The 20,920-nt window shown below is 37.4% G+C and overlaps 1 protein-coding gene across 9 annotated transcripts in view; it reads left to right on the top strand.

Annotated features, from left to right (window-relative positions):
- The window catches only part of myo16 (myosin XVI), a 269,807-nt gene that overhangs the window by 125,151 nt on the left and 123,736 nt on the right, over positions 1-20,920 (top strand). For all 9 annotated transcript variants that reach the window (XM_055214652.2, XM_055214651.2, XM_055214654.2 and 6 more), the window contains exons 5-8: positions 9,311-9,419; positions 15,243-15,367; positions 15,480-15,605; positions 20,382-20,457. In XM_055214652.2, coding sequence (XP_055070627.2) covers positions 9,311-9,419; positions 15,243-15,367; positions 15,480-15,605; positions 20,382-20,457 — 436 coding nt within the window. The remainder of the gene's footprint in view (positions 1-9,310; positions 9,420-15,242; positions 15,368-15,479; positions 15,606-20,381; positions 20,458-20,920) is intronic.

Here is a 20,920-nt window from a genome sequence, read left to right as displayed (position 1 = left end):
CAACTGAAAACTATGGGTGAATTCCAATAGGAAGTTATTATCCCTATGCCCTGTTCCCTTCGAATATCAGACGTCTTGATGTGTAAAGTCTAAAGGGACTCTTACAATTGTGTCTCATATTGTAGTCAATTAAAATACAGTTGACGATTAGAGCAATGGGAAACAGTGTCATTTTCTCTAGAGCGACTGTTTATGCAGAGTCCACAGTGTCCAAAAAGCAGTTTGGAATTTGCCAAATGTAAGACATGTAAGTGGCTTTAAATAAGATGAACATTTATTTGAATTATTAACCCTTGTGCATCTTTCAAATTCCTTAGTTTAATTAGGAAATATAACTAGTTTTAACAAACATGCCTTACTAAAAACATTACTTGTGTGCATTTTGAGGCAAAACAAAGGGCAATAATGTATTGTAAGATATGTCAGTGCAGGTTGTTTTCAGTTTGGACAGCTCTTACATTTCATTTAGTCTATGACTAGTCTAATCCCTGTCCAGGAAACCGCCCTTAAAGGATTAGTCCATTTTCTTAAAAGAAAAATCCAGACAATTCACCCACCACCATGCCATCCAAAATGTTGATGTCCCTCTCTGTCCAGTCGAGAAGAAATTATGTTTTTTGAGGAAAACATTGCTTTTTTTTACAAAGATTTTTCTCATTTTAACTGACTTTAATGGACACCAACACTTTAACACTTAACACAACAGTTTTTTTTCAACGGAGTTTCAAAGGACTATAAACGATATAAAAGACATAAGGGTCTTATCTAGCAAAACGATTGTCATTTTTGACAAGAAAAATAACAAATATGCTCTTTTAAACCACAACTTCTCGTCCATTAAAATAAGAAAAATCCTGGAATGTTTTCCTCAAAAAACAATTTCTTCTCGACTGAACAAAGAAATACATCAACATTTTGGACGACATGGTGGTGAGCAAATTATCTGGATTTTTTTTAGAAAATGGAATATTTCTTTAAATGTTTAAAAAAAATCCAGGATTGTAACTCTTTAATTGCCAAGTTCATGATGTCACTGATTTGGGGAAAACACACAAAATGACTGATTTTTTATATAAAAAGTGATTGTGGACTGGATTTTTTTTTACCTTCTCCCTCGTTTACTGTTCATGGCTATTTTTGCCCCATTGACTTCCATTATAACGACATTTTTTAGTCCAAAGCCATGACATTATATAATCATGCATTCTTGATTGTTGGTGTTTTTTCCTTTTAAAATTTGTCATTTTTACTGTTGTTCACCATGTGGCACCATTAATCCTTTAGAGAAGTTAAGGATTATAACAGCATATTTGTGTGTGTGATTTATTATTTCCCACGGTGTGTTGTTGAGTTTTTGAAAAAATTTCAAAGCATTTTCCCAAAATATGTGTTAATATAAGATTTGACACGAAAAATCATTCCATTTGCTGAAACGCAGTGAAAGTTGTGTCCAAATTAAGACTCAAAAGCACCCCATAATGGATGAATGAATACATCCCCAACAATACATAAGGGTTATACTTACCCTATAAAAATTATGTCTTTTATTTTATAATCTTTATTCATGGCATCATGATACTTTGTTCTACAATACATCTATGATTAAAAAACTCACAGAGACCCATCGCCTATAAACCAATCACTGTGGCCATGGCTAGTAATTTTGATGACATCATTCATAACAATGAGTTCAACCTCGCCTTTTCTATTAGCTTAAGATTTGCAGCTTTGTGAATAGGAGGAAACTCTTAGCTAAGTACTTTTACTGCTATTTATGAGAACCCTTAGTGGTAAGATAAAATTTTGATCTTCATCAAGTCCCTTTTATTCTGTAGATAAACACAATCTTAGAAAACTAGCAGCATGTAACAGTTTTTTAAACTCTATTGAAGACATTAAAATTGCAACATTAAAAGTGAAAATGTGAAATTTGCTTATAATTGTGTAGAAATTCAGGGAATTTCCAAATGTAAAATGAAAAGACAAAAAAGAGAGGGGAAATTTTGCTGATATAAACTATTTATAGTGCAAGAGATCTTAAGTGACCTTCAAGAAAAAAATGTTCAAACGTTTGAACTGTAGTCCCTTTAGAAAAGAGGGCACCTCAGTGTAGCTGCCTTATACTGTATGTTAGAAAATGAACTGTGCTGATAGGTTATTATCATAACATAAAGTTATCAAAGGCAATTAAGCCTGTGCTCATATCCCGGTAATGGGACACAGGCAGGCATCATGCAGATTAGATCAAATGACACATTTGTCCTCATTGTTTCCTGATGCAGCTGTAAGGGGAGGAAGGTGTGGGCTGTTGATTTTTCTCTCTCTCTCTCTGGGTTGCTGTGTCGTTCTCATTTGTTGACATTGGAGGTCTGTGTCGCAGTCATCCTCTCTGCTGTCACGATCAGTTACTGTGATCTCTTGAATCATACGTTTGCTCAGCTTCAGTAAGTGTTTGTGTGTGCAAATCTGTCTTCTCCTTTTGACCAAAATATCTCCAGATGAAGGAAAATGATGGAGAGACAGGGCAGAGAGGGAATGATAAGCTACATTAAACATGGACGTTTTGCATCACCAACATTGTGTGTTAAACGCAAGGATGCACACATCATGTCTTCAAACAATTGTGATTGGTAATATCTCTGTATTTCCTGTTTTTCTTTTTCATTGATAAAAATGATTGATGAGTTCATGTGGCTCAATTGTTAGAGGATTGCATTAGCAATGACTGACACATTTCTATTGTATTCAGGTCCAGGTACATTTGTATTGTACTCAGTAGACTCTGAGAAAAAGATGTAACTGGAAAGGAACTTTTGTAGGTACATACTTGTACCTCTAAGGTGCATGTAGGTTAGAGGTCTTCTCGGTGCCAAAGAAATGTACCCGACCCAAAATGACCCGAATCACTTTATACCCGAACCCGACGTGCATAAATAATTTTTTTTAAAAGAAAGACCCGACCCGAGACAAACCTGAGAAAATTAGACCCGAGTCCGACCCGAACCAGTGGCAATTTTTTTAACCCGAATGTAAACGACGCTGACGTGTGTGCATTCTGCAGTCTCACGTGCAGCAGTCAGACAGAAAGAAACTCCGGTGGCCTCGCAACCAATTTGGCGAGCTGCTCCATTTGTTTTACTTTGTTATGTGACGACGACACCAAGTTAACCGCTAAAATGTAAATTTAAAATTGACTGACATGTCTGTTTCAACAAAAATGTACCTACCGCCAGTCACACAATATCGCAAGCACTCTTGGGATGAGAGCTTTGAAAAGGACATTGACGCACACACGCGAGAGAGTTTGGGTCTTCTCGTGTCTGTTCGGCAAAAACACATTCATTCTTTATTACCCGAGACCTGATGCCGCTATTATTATTCCCGACACGTGTCCGAGGCACACGTGAAACTTTTAGACCCGAACCCGGTCGGGTCTCGGGTCGGACCTCGGGTTTTCGGATCTAAGTGGACCCGTGAAAACCTCTAATGCAGGTATCTTAAAGGCGGAGTGCACAATGTTTGAAAGCCAATGTTGACATTTGAAATCACCTAAACAAACACACCCCTCCCCAATAGAATCTGAACCTTCTTTTGATAGACCCGCCCCACACAAATGCAACCCCGGCAAGGATGACGGTTAGTAGACACGCCCCTTACTGCTGATTGACTACAAGTGTGTTTTGGTAGTCGGCCCGACTCCCTTTTCCAAAGCGTTTTTCAAACATTGTGCACTCCGCCTTTAAAGGGACACACATTTTCCAGCTCCCCTGGAGTTAAACATTTAGCATAGCTTAGCATAATTCATCGAATATGATTAGACGATTAACATCATGCTAAAAATTACCCAAGAGTTTTGATATTTTTCCTATTTAAAACTTGACTCTTCTGTAGTTACATTGTGTACTAAGACGACGGAAAATTAAAAGTTGAGATTTCTAGGCCGATATGGCTAGGACTATACTCTCATTCTGGCGTAATAATCAAGGACTTTGCTGCCGTAACATGGCTGCAGGAGGCACAATGATATTACGCACTGCCCGAAAATAGTCCCCTGCTATTAAAAAGTTAAATATCGATACTCTTTGGTTATTTTTTAGCGCGATGCTAATGGTCTAATTAGATTTAATGGATTGTGCTAAGCTATGCTAAAAGTTATACCACCAGACACGGAGATCGGCTGAATGGATTCCAAAACGGTAAAAAAAAGTATTTAACTCTAGGGGAGCTGGAAAATGAGCATATTTTAAAAAAGTGGAGTGTCCCTTTAAGGGCTTGTTATAGTCCTGCGCGTCACTTTTCATTTAGCTTTTGCTTCTCAAAGGTACATACCTGTACCTAATGGTACATATTACGACCTTTTTAAAAGTTACCATCCCAGTGACAAAAAGGTTCAACTTTTGTACTTTTATTTCTGAGAGTTTGCTCACAATGGACCTAAGTTTAAATGTGATCCAAAGTCGTTGCACTGTTTTTTATGAATAAAGGTAAAAGGCTCAAAAATTCTGTCAGTATCTTAATATGTTTGGTAAACCTCCTTTAACCGGGTGAAAAACTCTTACAGCTCGACAATTGAAATCCGACTTATTCGCGTGCCATCGTTCATCCAATTCCTTTGGAGGACTTTACTGAAAAAGTGACCCACCGTTTAATGGATTCTGCCATCAAATGGGTATTTCTGAATGGCCTGAGGCTGAGATGTAAGCGTTTTGGAAGCGAAAAGAATTTTAATGAACATTTACTACGTGCCAAGAGCATTCGGTCAATATCATTATCTCAGTTTTGAGGTGGCATTTAGCCTTCACATCTAAACTCTTCATGTACTTTTTAATTGGATAATGAACAATGTACATTGCAAGACCTTGACATGCACTTAAGAGATAAGTTTGTTCAACTGTGCTGGTTGTTTAGTATTCTGAACTCTCAGAGTGTCACAGCGGACACTGTACAGTTTGTCGATCTAAGCAGGGGTCAACCTAAAAGCTTCATCAGCTCTTCTCCTAGTATTTGAGGGTAAATCCACCATCTCCTTCACATTGACCCCACCTGATCAATATACACACACATGCACTCAATAACAGTCCCAGGCCAGGTGGATCAATGGATGATCACCAACACCCTGACACACATATAGGCTAGTGACTCACGACAGCTCATGTCCTCATCTGTCCCCTGTGACTTGTAAGACTGGTGGGGTTATTACCGATGTGATTTGTGTGTTGTGAGAGTTCAGTTATGAAGGATGAAGGTCACGCATGGCAGTGCCGCACTCTTGTGGACTCCTGTCAGACCTGTCAGTGCTCTCTGGAGCTTTGCGTTTATGCGTGTGTGTCCTAAGAGACTATTGCTCATAAATACAGACAAAGAAAGTGCTGATAGTGAATGTTAATTAATACATTTATTAACCTGCCGCTAACCTCCCTGTGTGATTGACACAACCTCCTCGCTCTGAATCGGCTGATAGCTGAAACTGAAATGCTGCATGCTGGAAAAAAGACAATAAGGTAGTAATTTGTCACACTGCCTTTCTTTGTTCATAAAAATGTCATTTGCGTCTCTAATTAGAGACAGACGGTAGTAAGAGATAACTATAAATCTTGTGCAATTTTGTTTTGAAGTTTTGTGATTAAAATGTCATGCTGTCTTTCCTCTTTTTCTGTCCCTGCACATGGGTGCATTGCTAAAACGCTGTCATTCTTTGGGGCTAATAAAGCATGTTACTGCTTTTACCTGTTTTAGGACCCCCCATCATTACCCCACACGTTTTTGATTATGCTCCCAAATCACTGTTACCTTTTATTAGGACTAACAATCACAGCATACAAATACATGATGGTTAGTAGTCAGTTTACCCAAAAATGAAAACATACACTGCAAAAAAATATTTTCAAGAAAAAAAATTCTTAGTTTTTTTGTCTTGTTTTCAGTAAAAATATTTAAAAATTCTTAAATTAAGATAATGTTTCTTGACGAGCAAAACAACCCAAGAAAATAAGTCTAATTTTTAGACCAAAAATATCAAATTTTAGTGATTTTGTGCATATAATAAGTTAAAAAATCTGCCAATTTTTCTTGAATTTAGTGTTTAGAAAAAATGTTCAAGATTTTTTTTGCTTACCCCATTGGCCGATTTTTTGCTTGTTTTATGAACAAAATCACTTAAATTTAATATTTTTGGTCTAAAAACTAGACTTATTTTCTTGGGTCATTTTGCTCATCAAGAAAAAGTATCTTAATTTATGAATTGTTAGATATTTTTACTGAAAACAAGACAGAAATACTAAGAATTTTTTTTCGAAACCATTTTTTGCAGTGTAATTATTGTTTTTGCACAGTTTCCACTCTCAATGTGCACCTGAAGAAAATAGTAAAGGTGATATAAAATGATATATTATATTTTAGTTTGAATGCATTTGTGACACTTGCGATACACACTCTCTCCGAAAGGTATGATAGTTGTTACTGGGACGGTATCTTTTAAAAAGTGTACATAAATGTACCTTTGAGGAACTGGTATGTACCTCTAAGGTACCAATGTGTACCTTTTAGGTACAAAGTGTACTTTTTGAAAAGTTACAGCCCCAGTGACAACTTTCAGAGTGCATGGTACAAGTCACATGAAAACATTTTCTTAACAAAGAAAATTAACCATGGTTTTATTGTGGTAAAAGTGTAGTAACCATGTTTTTTTTTGTTAATTATTATGAGCAAAATCATGGTTTTACTACACTAACCATGGTTTAACTATGGTTTTTGAAAACCATGGTTGTCAAAACCATGGTTATTTTGTGGTTACCATGGTTTTACTACAGTAACCATGTTTTTTTGGTTTTAACTGTAGTAAAACCATGGTTAATTTTTTGTAAGGGTATTTATACAGGGCCGAGTAATCTGTGCTTTTGGTCTTTTTCTTTCCCTGTCAGAAGATGATCTCCTGTGAATTTGTGAAAAGTTTTGATTTCGGTAACTCTTTCCCCGCCAGCCCCAGCATTTTTCATGAAAAACAATACAATATATCAAATGAAAGAACAGACCCTCTGCTGTCAAACAAAACAAAGCGTTTCCTTCTACCTTCATTAGTTCTCTTTTTTATAATCTCTCAATTATGGGTAGTTTTCTTCAAAAACATAAAATTTTGAGCAAAACGCTAAGATAATTTTATTTATGTGAAGGTCTTTTGATAGAGATCAGATGCAGAGCGATCCTCAAAACATACACATAGTTCTTACTCTTTCATGTGGCGTTTGCTACTGGGTTGTATAAGTTGCAGAAGAGCACCACGTGGTGAATAATATCAGTATTGCAGATTGCCGGAAATACTCGTCAATGGCGGTAAAAGAGTTAAGATATTGAACAAAGAGTGTTTTGGAGGCATGGAAGTACTTCTTTCATTTTATGTTTTTTTTCTGAGTTGGGTGTGTTAGTACAGAGCCACTAAGGGTACATGGAGCAAAAATTAAATAAAGTTTAGTTTCGCGTGCGCACGTGAAACTACACGTTGCACTAAACGTGAAACTACCACGTTTAGTTTTGCGTGGGAACGTGAAACTACCGGGTTTAGTTTTGCGCGGGCACCTGAAACTACCGCGTTTAGTTTTGTGTGCTCACGTGAAACTTTCGCGTGTGCACGTGAAACTTTCGCTTGAGCATGCGTTTCACGTGTGCATGCGAAACTAAACTAAACTAAACAATTCTGCACATGAAGGTTTCGCGTGAGCACATGAAGGTTTCGCGTGAGCACATGAAAGTTTCACGTGAGCACATGAAACTAAACTTTAGATTTTTTTTCATCCAATGTCACCTTAGGGGCTCGGTATGTTAGTCACCAAATCCAACCTTATATTATTTGAATCACTATCTTGTTACCTAAAACATAACACCATTTTGAAACATGTCAGCAACACCAAGGAACGGATAGCTGGGATTGAAAACATTTTTACTTATATTATTTTTTTACTTCGAACATAAGTTGCACATTGATACTTTCAACCTTGTCTGTTGGGACGAAAGTCCAAATGTTTCAAAAGCAAGCCGACAGTACAAACTTGAATTGTTGAGAACAATATGAACAATGTGAAAATTTATTTATTAAATGAGCACAATATAAATTCTTAAAATAACGCAACAGTAGCAGAGAGACAAAAGTAAAAGTGTTACTTTCGTCCCAGCAGTAACCTGACATTTAAACCCAATTTACCTTAATACAGAAAAACTCTGAGAAAGCAAACTTTAGGATCTGTTACAGCACCAAATGACCTGTAGATTGATCAGTAATTTAACACAAGAAAAGAGAAACATAACGCGTTATATGACAAATAACTGTTTCAATAATTTACTTTTAATGCTCAAAAAAAGCTTTCCGGACCTACCTGCGGGAAACAATGTTGAAATATTTGGGAGCTTCATCAAGGGTTGCGTGCTGAACATGCTGTCATAGTTTGAAGTGCTAATCTAGTCAAGACTTTGAAAAAATGCCTTTGTTACTTTCGTCCCTCGTTACTTTCGCCCCGCTTCTCGCCTAACTTATAAGTAATTTGTCACAACTCTGAACCATGTGGCCAACTATTGCAGGTGGTATTAAGGAATCGGACAATGTACAAAAAACCCCACAAACAAACACTAAACTAAAAGTTAAGTCTGTGTGCATTGCAATAATAGGAATTTGGAGGGGGGATTAAGCTTAATTGTCATTTACAGTGCAATAGTGCAAGTACAAGGTCATTTACAGTGCAATGATATTATAATGATCCTCAAACTAACTTTAATTATTTTTGGGATGAAATGTGACATCCACATGTTTTGGTAAAAATTACATCTCTTACAAATATCAATATAATATAAATCAGTATAATATAAACTATTACAGCTTCTGACAATTTCTCATTTTTGTCCCAGTCGTTGTGACGTGCACACATATACTTGTGATTCCTACTTGCATGTAATGAATTAGCTTTCATGTGTAACCTTGCGTCGCGCTTCCTTCCCATACCGAATCTTATCACAGTCTGGAGTCTCTAGAGACCAAACGCTCATAAATCAAATCAGCCCTTGCCACCCAAACGCCCGTCTCTGAACCGTAGACCCTATTAACCTGCCCCTATCCTAATGAGTTATTTAACACACTATTTTCTGTTAATGTAGCTTATCCCTTAGCTCACGTGCCTGGGGAATCCTGGGAAAGTGTGATAATTGGCCCTAGTTTATCATTGATCTCAGACTGATGAATGAGGCGAGGGGGACTCAATTTGTTTATGTCTTGTTTTGCTTTATCTTCCTGCCATCCCCCATCCTCTCCATCACATCTCTGCTGAAGGCCGGGGTCAATGTTCTGCTTCAGGACGTAAACGGGAACATACCACTTGATTATGCCACCGAAGGGACGGAAACCAGCTACATCCTCATCAGACACCTGGAGGACAACGGTACGTTCCATAACATACATGTTTTGATATAAGAAACTAAAGCAATATCTAATGTCATGGTGTGTGTGTATGCAGGGTTTGAACCAAATATAAAATGTATCTGTTATGAGTAAAAACATGACAAAGTTCACTATAAAATATAACTGTGAAATAATAAATTAAAAACCCTACCATTACATGTTAAAGGAATAGTCTACTCATTTTCAATATTAAAATATGTTATTACCTTAACTAAGAATTGTTGATACATCCCTCTATCATCTGTGTGCGTGCACGTAAGCGCTGGAGCGCGCTGCGACGCTTCGATAGCATTTAGCTTAGCCCCATTCATTCAATGGTACCATTTAGAGATGGGGTTGGAGGTGACCAAACACATCAACGTTTTACCTGTTTGGGACGAGTAGTTGTGCGGGCGAGTTTGGTGGTACAGGATAAAACGTAGCGCTTTTCCAAGCGGATTCAAAAGAGGAACTATATTTTATGGCGCAATAGAACTCTTGGGAGCACTTCGACTCGCCTGAAAAGTCCGCTCCCCTTCTCACTCTCATAATGGGAGAGGGAGGGTGTTACTGCGCCGAGTCGAAGTACTCACAAAAGTGCTATTACGCCATAAAACATAGTTCCTCTTTTAAATCCGCTTAGAAAAGCGCTACGTTTTATTTTGTAATAATATCTTTTAATATTGAAAATGAGTAGACTATTCCTTTAATAAAACTAACTTGTCATGAAATTAAATAAAATATTATTCCATTTAAGACATATTTACACAGCTGTTACTGTAAATAAATGTTTACTTTTAAATATTGTAATCAAAGCAGACAATTCATTTTTTCCAATAAGAGAACGTTTTTTTCTGTTACATGCGATGGCACACTTATTACTTGTACTTGTTATTGGCTGTTTGTCATTTGCGACACGCCCCTTTATCAGAGCATATAATAGGCTGTTTAAGATCTACAGTAGGAACGGCGATGTAATGTAGTCCAATGCAGTTTTAGCAATGCATTTACAGGCGTCATATCGAACGTTTTTTCCTACCGTTATTGCTAAAGTTGTATCGGCAGTACATATTGGTTTATCGCCCAGCCCTAATGTCTTCATTTGCTCAATTGCAAGATTTACCAATTTAACAGGGTGTCAGATTTTTATTAAAAGCTCTCCCCCATAATATCAACCGCTTCCTCAACTTGAAATTTGGGATACATACTGCTTCTTATGTGTCTCCACATTTCTACTGTTGTATGGTACAGTACATACCATCCTGCTGCCCAGCTGTTAACAGTCATCCATTGAGTCAATGCACATGCTGGATGAAGTAAGAGTTACTTCTGGCTGATAATCAATCTGTGAGACAGACACATTTCTCTTGGGCCGCTGTCAGACAGGACATTTATCATTACCGTCAGGATTGCCTCAAGACGGCCTTCCCCCTACAAATAAACAGACGCTACATCCTCCATTACTGCCGATCAGCGTGCTTTGGGTCTAACGGAGAACCGTGTGCAAATGGAAATCAGACAATTGAAACTGAACAACATGTCATCCAGATGACTCATGATAGGAACACAAAGCAGGAATTCAGGAGATTTGATCCCATAGGACTGTTTGATTAAGTAAAACTCTGTCATATGACGTCTGTTCAGATCTTCTTCTCCATCACACGAGTTTTAGCTGTACAACATCAGTACCTGATCAGATCCCACTGGGGAACTACAGTCTGTACTACTCTATAGACAAAGGACGTGTCTGCACCTGCTGTCAGCATCTGTCTATGTTTGGGATGTAATCACTCAGATTATATTCAGTTATTCAAATATAGAAGGGACTGCAGTATTTTGTAAATGTAAATACGTACAACAGCGAAGGACCTCCTATGACTTACCTGTCATTCAACAGTTATGTTAAAACAAGCGTTTTACAATTTGTCATTTAGATATGCTTCGAAATTAAGACAAATTTGGGAAAAGTCAATGTATTTACATGCAATAGGCTTCACTGAACATGTTGGTTATGCCTGGCATTTAGATTCAGTGACAGTTCATTTGCTTTGGATGAAAGCATCTGGTAACTTATGTCTCTTTAATAAGATCATTTGTAATGTGTACCAGTAAACACTGACCTTCACAAAGCTGTCCCACTACCACAGACCCTGTGTGACCACATGATCAATAAACACTAACTGAAAATCTATAAGCAAATATTGTTCTACTGTTTTATAGATTTATTGAAAACCTTTGAGTGAAACAAATCACCTTTAACCCTTGCATTACCAGTAACAACTAAACATACACAATACATACCAAAATATGGCCTAATGTTTAACGTTGGGATTTGATATAGGGCTGTGTTGAGTAACTGATGGTTTGGAGATGTTGCGTCAATGCTTTTCATTGAAGATGATACTTTGGGCTACTTTTGGAGTACCTAGCTAGCCAAAATGATCAAAATGCACACCCATACATTATGACCAGTGTATTAGTTTGAGTCACAGCCAATACAGTACAGCTGTGCAGTATGCATGTTTTAAACTTAAAGGATTACTCCACTTTAATTAAAAAATGCTGATCATTACTCAACCCCATGTCATCCAAGATGTTAATTTCTTTTTAACTAAAGAGAGAAAAACATTCCAGTTTTTTTTTTCATATGGTCGCTGCCCGATGACACGTATGTCCAAAACGGTTACTTTTCAGGAAGTGAAAAAAAAACACTGTATATCAAAGCAGTTGAATGTAGCGTTGTCATACTTGGTACGGCATCTTTACATGTAACCATATTCTTGCAAGTGTAATGATATAATCCACATTTGAACAAAATTAAGTTTAATTGGACATACGTTCATATTTTACAGTTACAGTGGTCGATACGCGTTCTTCCGATCATTAATTAGAATGGCCAAGTCGCATTTTATATTGACAGATGAATACGTTCAGTTTATTAAATAGCCTACGTCTTAGTTAAATACGCTTAGTTTATTTAATATTAATTATACATTTATTAAATGTCTATTGCAACCTATAAAGGGACAATGAACTAATACACTGATATGGTAATGCTAGACAGCAGGGGCGTCAGTTTGTGTTGAAAAGTGGTGGGGACAAAAGATCAGATAAAAAACATTACTGCCGGACGGGAAAAATATTGAATAACGGCGCATCAAAAATGGGCATAGCGTAACGTTAGGCTAGTCATCAACAAGAGAATAGTCAGCATAAAACCCTCAACAATGTCGACTGCACACATGTAACAGTCCCTGCAACACCAGCTCAACCGAACAATGCCAAAGCACCATACCGTAGAAAACAGCAGCGCGTTTAGTCAATGATTACAATGAATTTTATTACATATGTAAAAGAAAACACACCATAAGCATACAACGCAACATATGTGACCCTGGACCACAAAACCAGTCTTAAGCATCGCTTGATTTTTCAGAACATTTTAACCAAATGCTTTCAAAAAGTGGTGGGATGTCCACAGCGTCCCCAGTGTAAATAACACCTATGCTAGACAGATACTTTGTTTGCACAGTCCTACCGTCATTTTGTCACTCCTAGACGTACGTCTGGCGTCAGGGGGAAACGTTTACCTCGATGAAGGAAAGTCATTGTCTCACCAGGCTATGTTTATTCGGCTATCCAGTGCTGAGCTTCGATGAAACTTTACGAGACCGGTGAGATGCTTCACAGGCGGGAGATACGCGGCGTGATTGACAGCTTTGACACCAAATGGATATACGTGAAAATCAGATGACATGATTTCACAACTTTTCATTGGCCATTTGAAATCTCAAAATTGGCAAAATGGACAAACATGGTTTTCATCGGACAGCGACGATATAGTGGACCTCAGTAGTTTGCAGTTTCATTGCAGCTTTAAAGAGCATCTATTTCATTGCTAAAAAAACAACGCTATTTTGTGTATTTGTTATAATGTGTTCGCCTCGTTTATGGTCAAAAACACATTATTTTCCACATACCGTAGATTTTTGTAGCTCCAGATTTCACTATCTTCCTGAAACACACAGATTTGAAAAGCTCTGTGTCCCTGATTGGCCAGCCAATCTGATGTCAGCCGGAAATGTTACGTTCCTTACCATGTGTGAAAGATTCTGTTGAAAACAGGAGTTAACTTACAGGCTGTGGGTCCGAAGTAGGATGAATTGTGATAATGTCGGTCTTGTCTACATCACCAATCCCAGGAACTAAACTGTTGCCTACAATCCGTGTTTGTTGTAGTCCAAGAAAGGAGATTTACATTGGAGACGATAAAATGTGTCATCGTTTACTTTGGGGTACATTTTGTATATCATTAACGTACTAATACACACTTACACACCAAAGGAAATGTAAAATCGTGAATCGGACAATAGGTGCTCTTTAAAGGGATTTAAACGATCCCAACTAAGGCATAAGAGTCTTATATAGCGAAACGATCATCATTTTCGCCCCCCACCAAAACATTTACTTTTAAACCACAACTTCTTGTCTTGCGCTAGCCGTGTGACACGCCAGCATGACGTGCCAGCATGACCTTGCGTATTATGTAATCACGTCGAAAGTTCACGCTTTCATATGTAAAAATGCACACTTTTTTAACAATAATCTGACACAAAGACATAAATTGGTATCATTCCACAAACAACACTGTCGGAACAGTCCTCTTTCTCCACACTTGTAAACACTGGAGCGGTAGTTTCACATATGTCATGTGTTACCTTTCGTAGAATGTTTTCCTCAAAAACTTTATTTCTTTTCAACTAAACAAAGAAAGACATAAACATCTCAGATGACATCGGGGTAAGTAAATGATCCGATTTTTTTTAAGTGGAGTAATACTTTAAGGTAAACTTTTTACCAGCCAGTGTTTTTAAAAAAAGTTGCCAGCCAGTATTTTTCATGATTTTCACAAAAGTTTAATGCCTTCCAGAAAATATTCTTCTTTAAATATATAAACATGCACAATATCAAATGAAAGAACAGACCCTCTGCTTAAAAACAAACAAAAAAAGTTTAATCCTACCTTCATTAGTTCTCTTTTTAAAGGCAGGGTCCATGATCTCTGAAAGCCAATGTTGACATTTGAAATCACCTATACAAACACGCCCCTACCCCAATAGAATCTGGATCTTCTTTTGATAGACCCGCCCCACACATACGCACATACGCTCCACACATACTGCTGATTGGCTACAAGTGTGTTTTGGTTGTCGGCCCTACTCCCTTTTCCAAAGCGTTTTTTTTTTCTTCTCAGAAATCATGCACTCCGCCTTTAACATCTCTCAAATATGGGTAGGTTTCTTCAAAAACACCAAATTTTGAGCAAAAAGCTGAGATAATTAAATTTTTGTGAAGGACCTTTTACAGAGATCAGATTCAGGGCAATCCTCAAAACATACGCGGATATACAGCTGTTTGCCCTAGGGCGATACTTCCGGTTTTTATAAGTTGCGACCTGGTGGATAATAGCGGTATTACAGATTGCCAGAAATACTTATCATTGGCAGGGAAGTGTTTTCTCTTAATTGATGAGGCAACTCGTCAATGGTAAGGAAAGAGTTAAGGTAAGAGATTTTCTCTCGATGGTGAGGAAAAAAATGTGTTTTAGATCTGACCTGAACAACTATTCTTTTGTTAAAATAGTGCTATTACATGATAATTACAATGCATTTTTTTATTATAGTTACATATATAAAGAAATTCATGCCTTGTATATGCAGCTGCCCCATAAAACAAGGCTGCCGGAGAACTTACGGCAGGGATGTGCCACTGATCTACAGTGACACTTGTGGGATTCATGTCTGCCTGTTGGTGTGTTTGTCAGGAGTGGACATAAGCTCTATGCATCAGATGAAGACCCAGCGGTCGTCCACCATGCTGTCTGATGTTAGGCAGCTGATCAGCAGCGGAGGCAGCGTCAACCAGCACAATGAAGATGGAGTCACACTGGTGAGGCCGGCCCAGCGACATTCATCTGTCTCTGTTGAAAGTAACACCACGGTCACAGGTGGTGACATAAATGACCAAATGAAACCTGTTACCTGTTTGTTTGTGTTTCCAGCTGCACATCGCCTGTGCCAGTGGTTATAAGGAGGTGGTGTCTGTATTGCTGGAGAATGGGGCAGATGTGCAGGTGTCTGACAGCAGCTATTGGACTCCCTTACATCTGGCGGCCAAATATGGGCAGGTAAATATACAGTAGTTCACTACAGTATACTGTAGTAAGATGCAATGGTAACTTTGTATGTATGCTTAAAAGGGAAAAGATTGAAGGGTGCAGCAAACTTCTCTATAATGATTCAGTGTTAAATGACTGATTTGGTGGATATGAATTTGCAAAAATATAATACGTTTTATTGTCTAAACATCTATTCTTTCAGATTGCTGATTACAGGCATGGGTATATATCGATATAAAGTAATTGTAGTCCAAATACAGTTCATCATCACCCACCCGTCCTGTTCCTGATTAATGGCACTTACATTGCATTGATCTTATCTATTCCCATCCAGATAAACTAGGGCTCAGAGAATTCAATACATGCACTAATGTGTTTTATATGAGTTGAATAACAGCGTTTCTGAGACTCTCAGGGGCGATTGATTTCTGGAGGGCAAACTTGCTGACATGGTCAAATATTTAATAATCTTTCTAGTTGCTGATGAAGAGATTTTTCTTTATCTCATGATAGTCTTACCCACACATGTATTTGTGTATCCTTGTTTTAGCACATAAGCAACTATTGTATATTCATTGAATTTTCATTTCCATGAAGGTCCATTTTGGACATTAAACTTACTGTAAATAACTTTGCATTTACATGTCAACTAAGGCACGCTTACATCATACTTAACTGGAACAAACCCTTTATGATCCATACACGAGTATGCTTACATCATTAAAATACGCAATTATTTTTAAGAAAACTAGAAGATATGCAGGATGGAGTTCAACTATCATTAGAGTATTAGTAGACTGTTAGGGGTAGGGTTAGTGAAAGGCTTAGGGTTAGTAAAACAAGTAACGTGGCAAAGATACAGTTGCAGTCGAATGTCTGTTTCACAAGTTTGCCCATTCAGTCTTAATTATTAATGGTAAACAAACTTGGTAAGCATCGAAGGAAGCTTGACCCTGAAGTCGGACTCAAGCCCCAAGTTCAACACCTACTAACAGACTCTAAAGTGGATTATCGAAAAAGTGTCACCTATTAATTTGGTTGGTAACACTACAATAATTTTGTATTTGTTAACAATTAGTTAAGGCTGCAGTGTGTAGATTTAAGTGGCATGTAGTGGTGAGGTTGCGTATTGCACCCCTCCCTTTCGAAATGCGTAGAGAAGCTACGGTAGCCATCACAGGACAACCATGTCATTGTCTAAGAGAACGTAGTGACAAACACGCTCTGTAGAGCAGTTTGTCTGTTTAGGGCTACTGTAGAAACATATTCCATGTAAGGGGACCCGCTGTGTATGCAGATAAAAATGTCTCATTCTAAGGTAATAAAAACAATACAGTTCATTATGTAAGGTCTTTATACAACACTAAAAACATAGTTATCTATATTATATTGCATTGCTGTCAAATAATCCTTCTACAATTTACATACTGCACCTTTAATGCATTAGCTAACATGAACTAACTCTGAACAACACTTCTACAGTTAATTTCTGCATTTACTAATACATTTATAAAATAAATCGTTGTAACTCTTAACATTAATTAATCCATCATAAACTACTGTTTTGGCATTAACTATACATTTTTCTCTTACATAGTGATTTTTTAAAATATTTTTATATAAGTGTCAGTGTTCAGTGACTTTAGTTATGCTATATTTTAGTTATGTTATAGCAGTGGCAGCTGGTGCAAAAAAAATTGTGGGGCGCAAACAAACTCAAAATCAAACTTTTACTGCAGGACTGTAAATAGCCATTTTTCAAGTGGCGATGTATACACACACAAACAGAATAAATGCATTTTCTGCCAGCATTCATAATTTATGACAGCAGGACCGGACCTCTCTTTCTCTCTCTTTTTGTGTCTTTCTCTCTCTCGTACACACACACAGACAGAGACAGACTCAGTCATTAGCACTGCAGATGGCTGTGTGACTCAGCAGTATAGTGCAGTTTAAGAGTTTTAGTTTCAGCTCAGTACATCAGTCAGTACATCATCTGGAATTAATAGCAACACAGTGCTCTGTATAAGTGCTAAACACTGGAGTAAACAGATAACACTGCTGTAACTTATACAAATGTTTGTAAAGCATGTTGGAGTTTGTGAACATGTGGATCAAAGTCAGACTCATTTAAAAAAATAATTTACCAGCCAGAAATGCATTTAATGGCCAAATGTACAGTACACACCCATATGTACTACGTTTTAAAATATACATTTTAAACTATTAGCCACTGGATTAAGTTCAGGCTTTAAAGAGCCAGTAAATTTTCTCAAAATATACATTTTACTTAGAAACTAACATTTTACACTCATTTAAGCAAGTGTGTAGGCTAACCGGGTCATAGCAAAACCGTAAGTGCAGCATGCGTTAGCCACTTGCTAACGTGACTCTCTGACAGTATATTAAGAGTTTAAAAAACAACATCGATACACATCATTCATCATTAGTCCAGGTTATAAAAACGACGACAGACATTAAAATTTTTACACTCATTTAAGCAAGTATGTAGCTATAATCATTCTTACAGGTTGTAGTTAGGAGACGCATGTTGTTCCAAATAAAGTGGGTACTGAACCATCTTTCATTGCCAAACATCTAGGAAATCCCTCCGTAAAAAAGTAATTTAAACCACTGATTCTTCACAGCTAAACGTCTAGTAAATCCCTCCATGAAAAAGTAATTTTAACCACTGATTATTCATAGCCAAACGTTTAGTATATCCCTCTTTGAAAAAGTAATTTTAACCATAGATTCTTCATATATCTTCATATACCTTTGGTAGTGAAAACAACACAAACAGAAAACACAGCGTGATATGATGTTTACAAACTCGCCCGCGGGCAAGACGGAGATTATTATGCAAAGTGTAATAAACGTGGATAAAGACAGGCAGGCGATCCAATCATTTGACGACTTGTTTCAGCGATTCAGAGTCGACTCCCTACTTTAGAAACCAATATCTTTATTAATCGTGCACTTTTTGGTTCAACTACTTTGCACATTGTTTACATTGATGGACAGCTATATGACACACTGCAGTACAGGTCATTTTCGGTCATTTTTTCAATGATAAGGGTGCCATGATTTTGATTTTAAATCGAAATCGATCGAAATTAAGTCACAACCTCAAACTTTGAATTAAAAATGGAATCGTCGATGCTGCCACGCCCCCATGTCACGTTGCAAGGCGGGGGAAAATAAACCTCTCAGAAGTGCCTTTAAAAACATTGGTCCAGCAGAACGCGATTTATATTTTAAACACGAGGGATGTATTGCTACAACTCCTTGAAATGCATATCATAAACAGGATTACTACCTAGTGATCTGACTTCGGACAGAGCGCAGCTCTCTGCACGTGCGCGAGAGAGCCGCCAAAATGCAGCGGGTTATATTTTAAACAAAAGGGATAGTTTGCCTCAGCTCACATGAAATGCATAAAACAGAACAAATACGCAAGGATTACTACTTTAGTTTATGTTTACACTTTGGACAGATGCGAGAGCGCGTGCACGTGAGACAGAGAGAAGCATTTATTTCAGATGCTAGGAGTCCAAGACGCGCACATTAAGTTCATGTGCGTGCAATAAGGAATCCGCCATGTGCATGTTAATGTGAAACTATAATAATAATAATTAATAATAATGGCATAGCATTTTTTGTCTTAAAAAAAAGAATTAAAAATCGAGAATCGGATCGTGACCTTAGTATCGAAAATGTAATTAAATCGATGATTTGGAGAATCATGACTACCCCTATTCAATGAGTTTGTTTGCGGTTTGTCAGATCAGTAGCTGTGTTTCCATAACCCTATAAATTGCGCAAATTTACATTGTGAATTAAAATGACGCCTAATGGAAACACATCAATTTCTCAAAAACTCCCATATATTGCAAAAAAGTATTTACGCTCGCATGAGGTGGTTTTCAGAAAAGGTGTTTTCGCAGAACTGCAATGGAAATGGACCTGACATTTTCAGGTCACCTGATGCAAGTAAGAAACATCTTGAATACATGTATATGACGATGACGCGGTATGAACTAAAACCTCCCAGAAACCCCTTAACACATGTATGATCTGAAGTATAAAAGGCTATCCTTGCTAATAATGTATGGATAACACTCCCACATCTCTACTGATTTAAAATAATGTACTATTACCCACAAGAAACACCTATACGTTACTGCTCCTAAGTATAGGTGGCTTTCCATGACATTTATGTATAATGATACCAAGTGTGGTGGATGTGATATAAGTAAACCTACCAACATCAGTCAACGTGATGTTTGGAGTGACTTATCGCGAGAGGAAAAACGAAGTTTCAGTCACATATCATCAGGTAGTGTGAATTAGTATTTAGGTGAACTGTAGTTGAAATTATTATCCAACAAACAAAAACTAAACAAATGATCACGGATGGGTTTTGATTTGTAGAAAGATGGGCTTGTTGAAAATTACATTTTCTAAGTTAAAGAAAGTAGGGGTGTTTACTCATGTATCACTCATACATGCACAGGCACACAGTATACATCACATACACTACATACTGTAAAATACAAACAAATGCACACTTTGGTTTCAGGAGGCATCTATGAAACACACTGCTGTGCTGATGTTATAAATGTGAGGCAGATTCATCCTTCTCTGGTGACAGCTGATGTTGTAAATTACAAAGCTGATGGAGAGCGTAGCCGTCTTCAACATGTGACCTACATCTTTCACTATTCTCTGTCAGTCCCTTTGAAGTCAAAAAAGTGTTTGTTTGTGTTTGCATTTTCTACACAGACCCACATTGTGAGCCAGCTGCTGAAACACAAAGCTGATCCAACTCTTCTGAACTGCAACCAGGACAAACCCTCAGGTACACACACAGATACGCACACAACCCCCCTTAATATGTTGCATAAAGAAAAGTCATGGCAAATAAAGACATTTCCTATAACTGCATTGGTTTTGTTTTGTATTATAGTAATAATAATTCATTTGGTGGGGTTTATTTGTTATATACTAAAATTGCTTAAGGAAAAATTATAAAATGTAATGATAATTAACTCATTCTGACTTCCTTTCTTCAGTTGAACACACACAACTGACCTCTTCCGATCTCACGCTGCAGTGTCCACCTTCAAGAAACAACTAAAAACACATTTTCCGCATTTACCTTAAAAAAAAGGAAATATATATGTTGTTTACCCTTACTAGCTAGTATAGACCCATTCTTACTTGTAAACATGGTCTAGTAAACTGCATTTTATGTTAGCTCTATGACAAAATGTAAAATGCTCACTTATTTGTAAGTCGCGTTACAACAACATTAATTAATA

Source organism: Misgurnus anguillicaudatus, chromosome 17 (genome assembly GCF_027580225.2).
Source record: "Misgurnus anguillicaudatus chromosome 17, ASM2758022v2, whole genome shotgun sequence".
NCBI classification, from domain to species: Eukaryota; Metazoa; Chordata; class Actinopteri; order Cypriniformes; family Cobitidae; genus Misgurnus; species Misgurnus anguillicaudatus.
The sequence above is the reverse complement of the archived record's forward strand: the minus strand, read 5'-3'. Positions and strand labels throughout refer to the sequence as shown.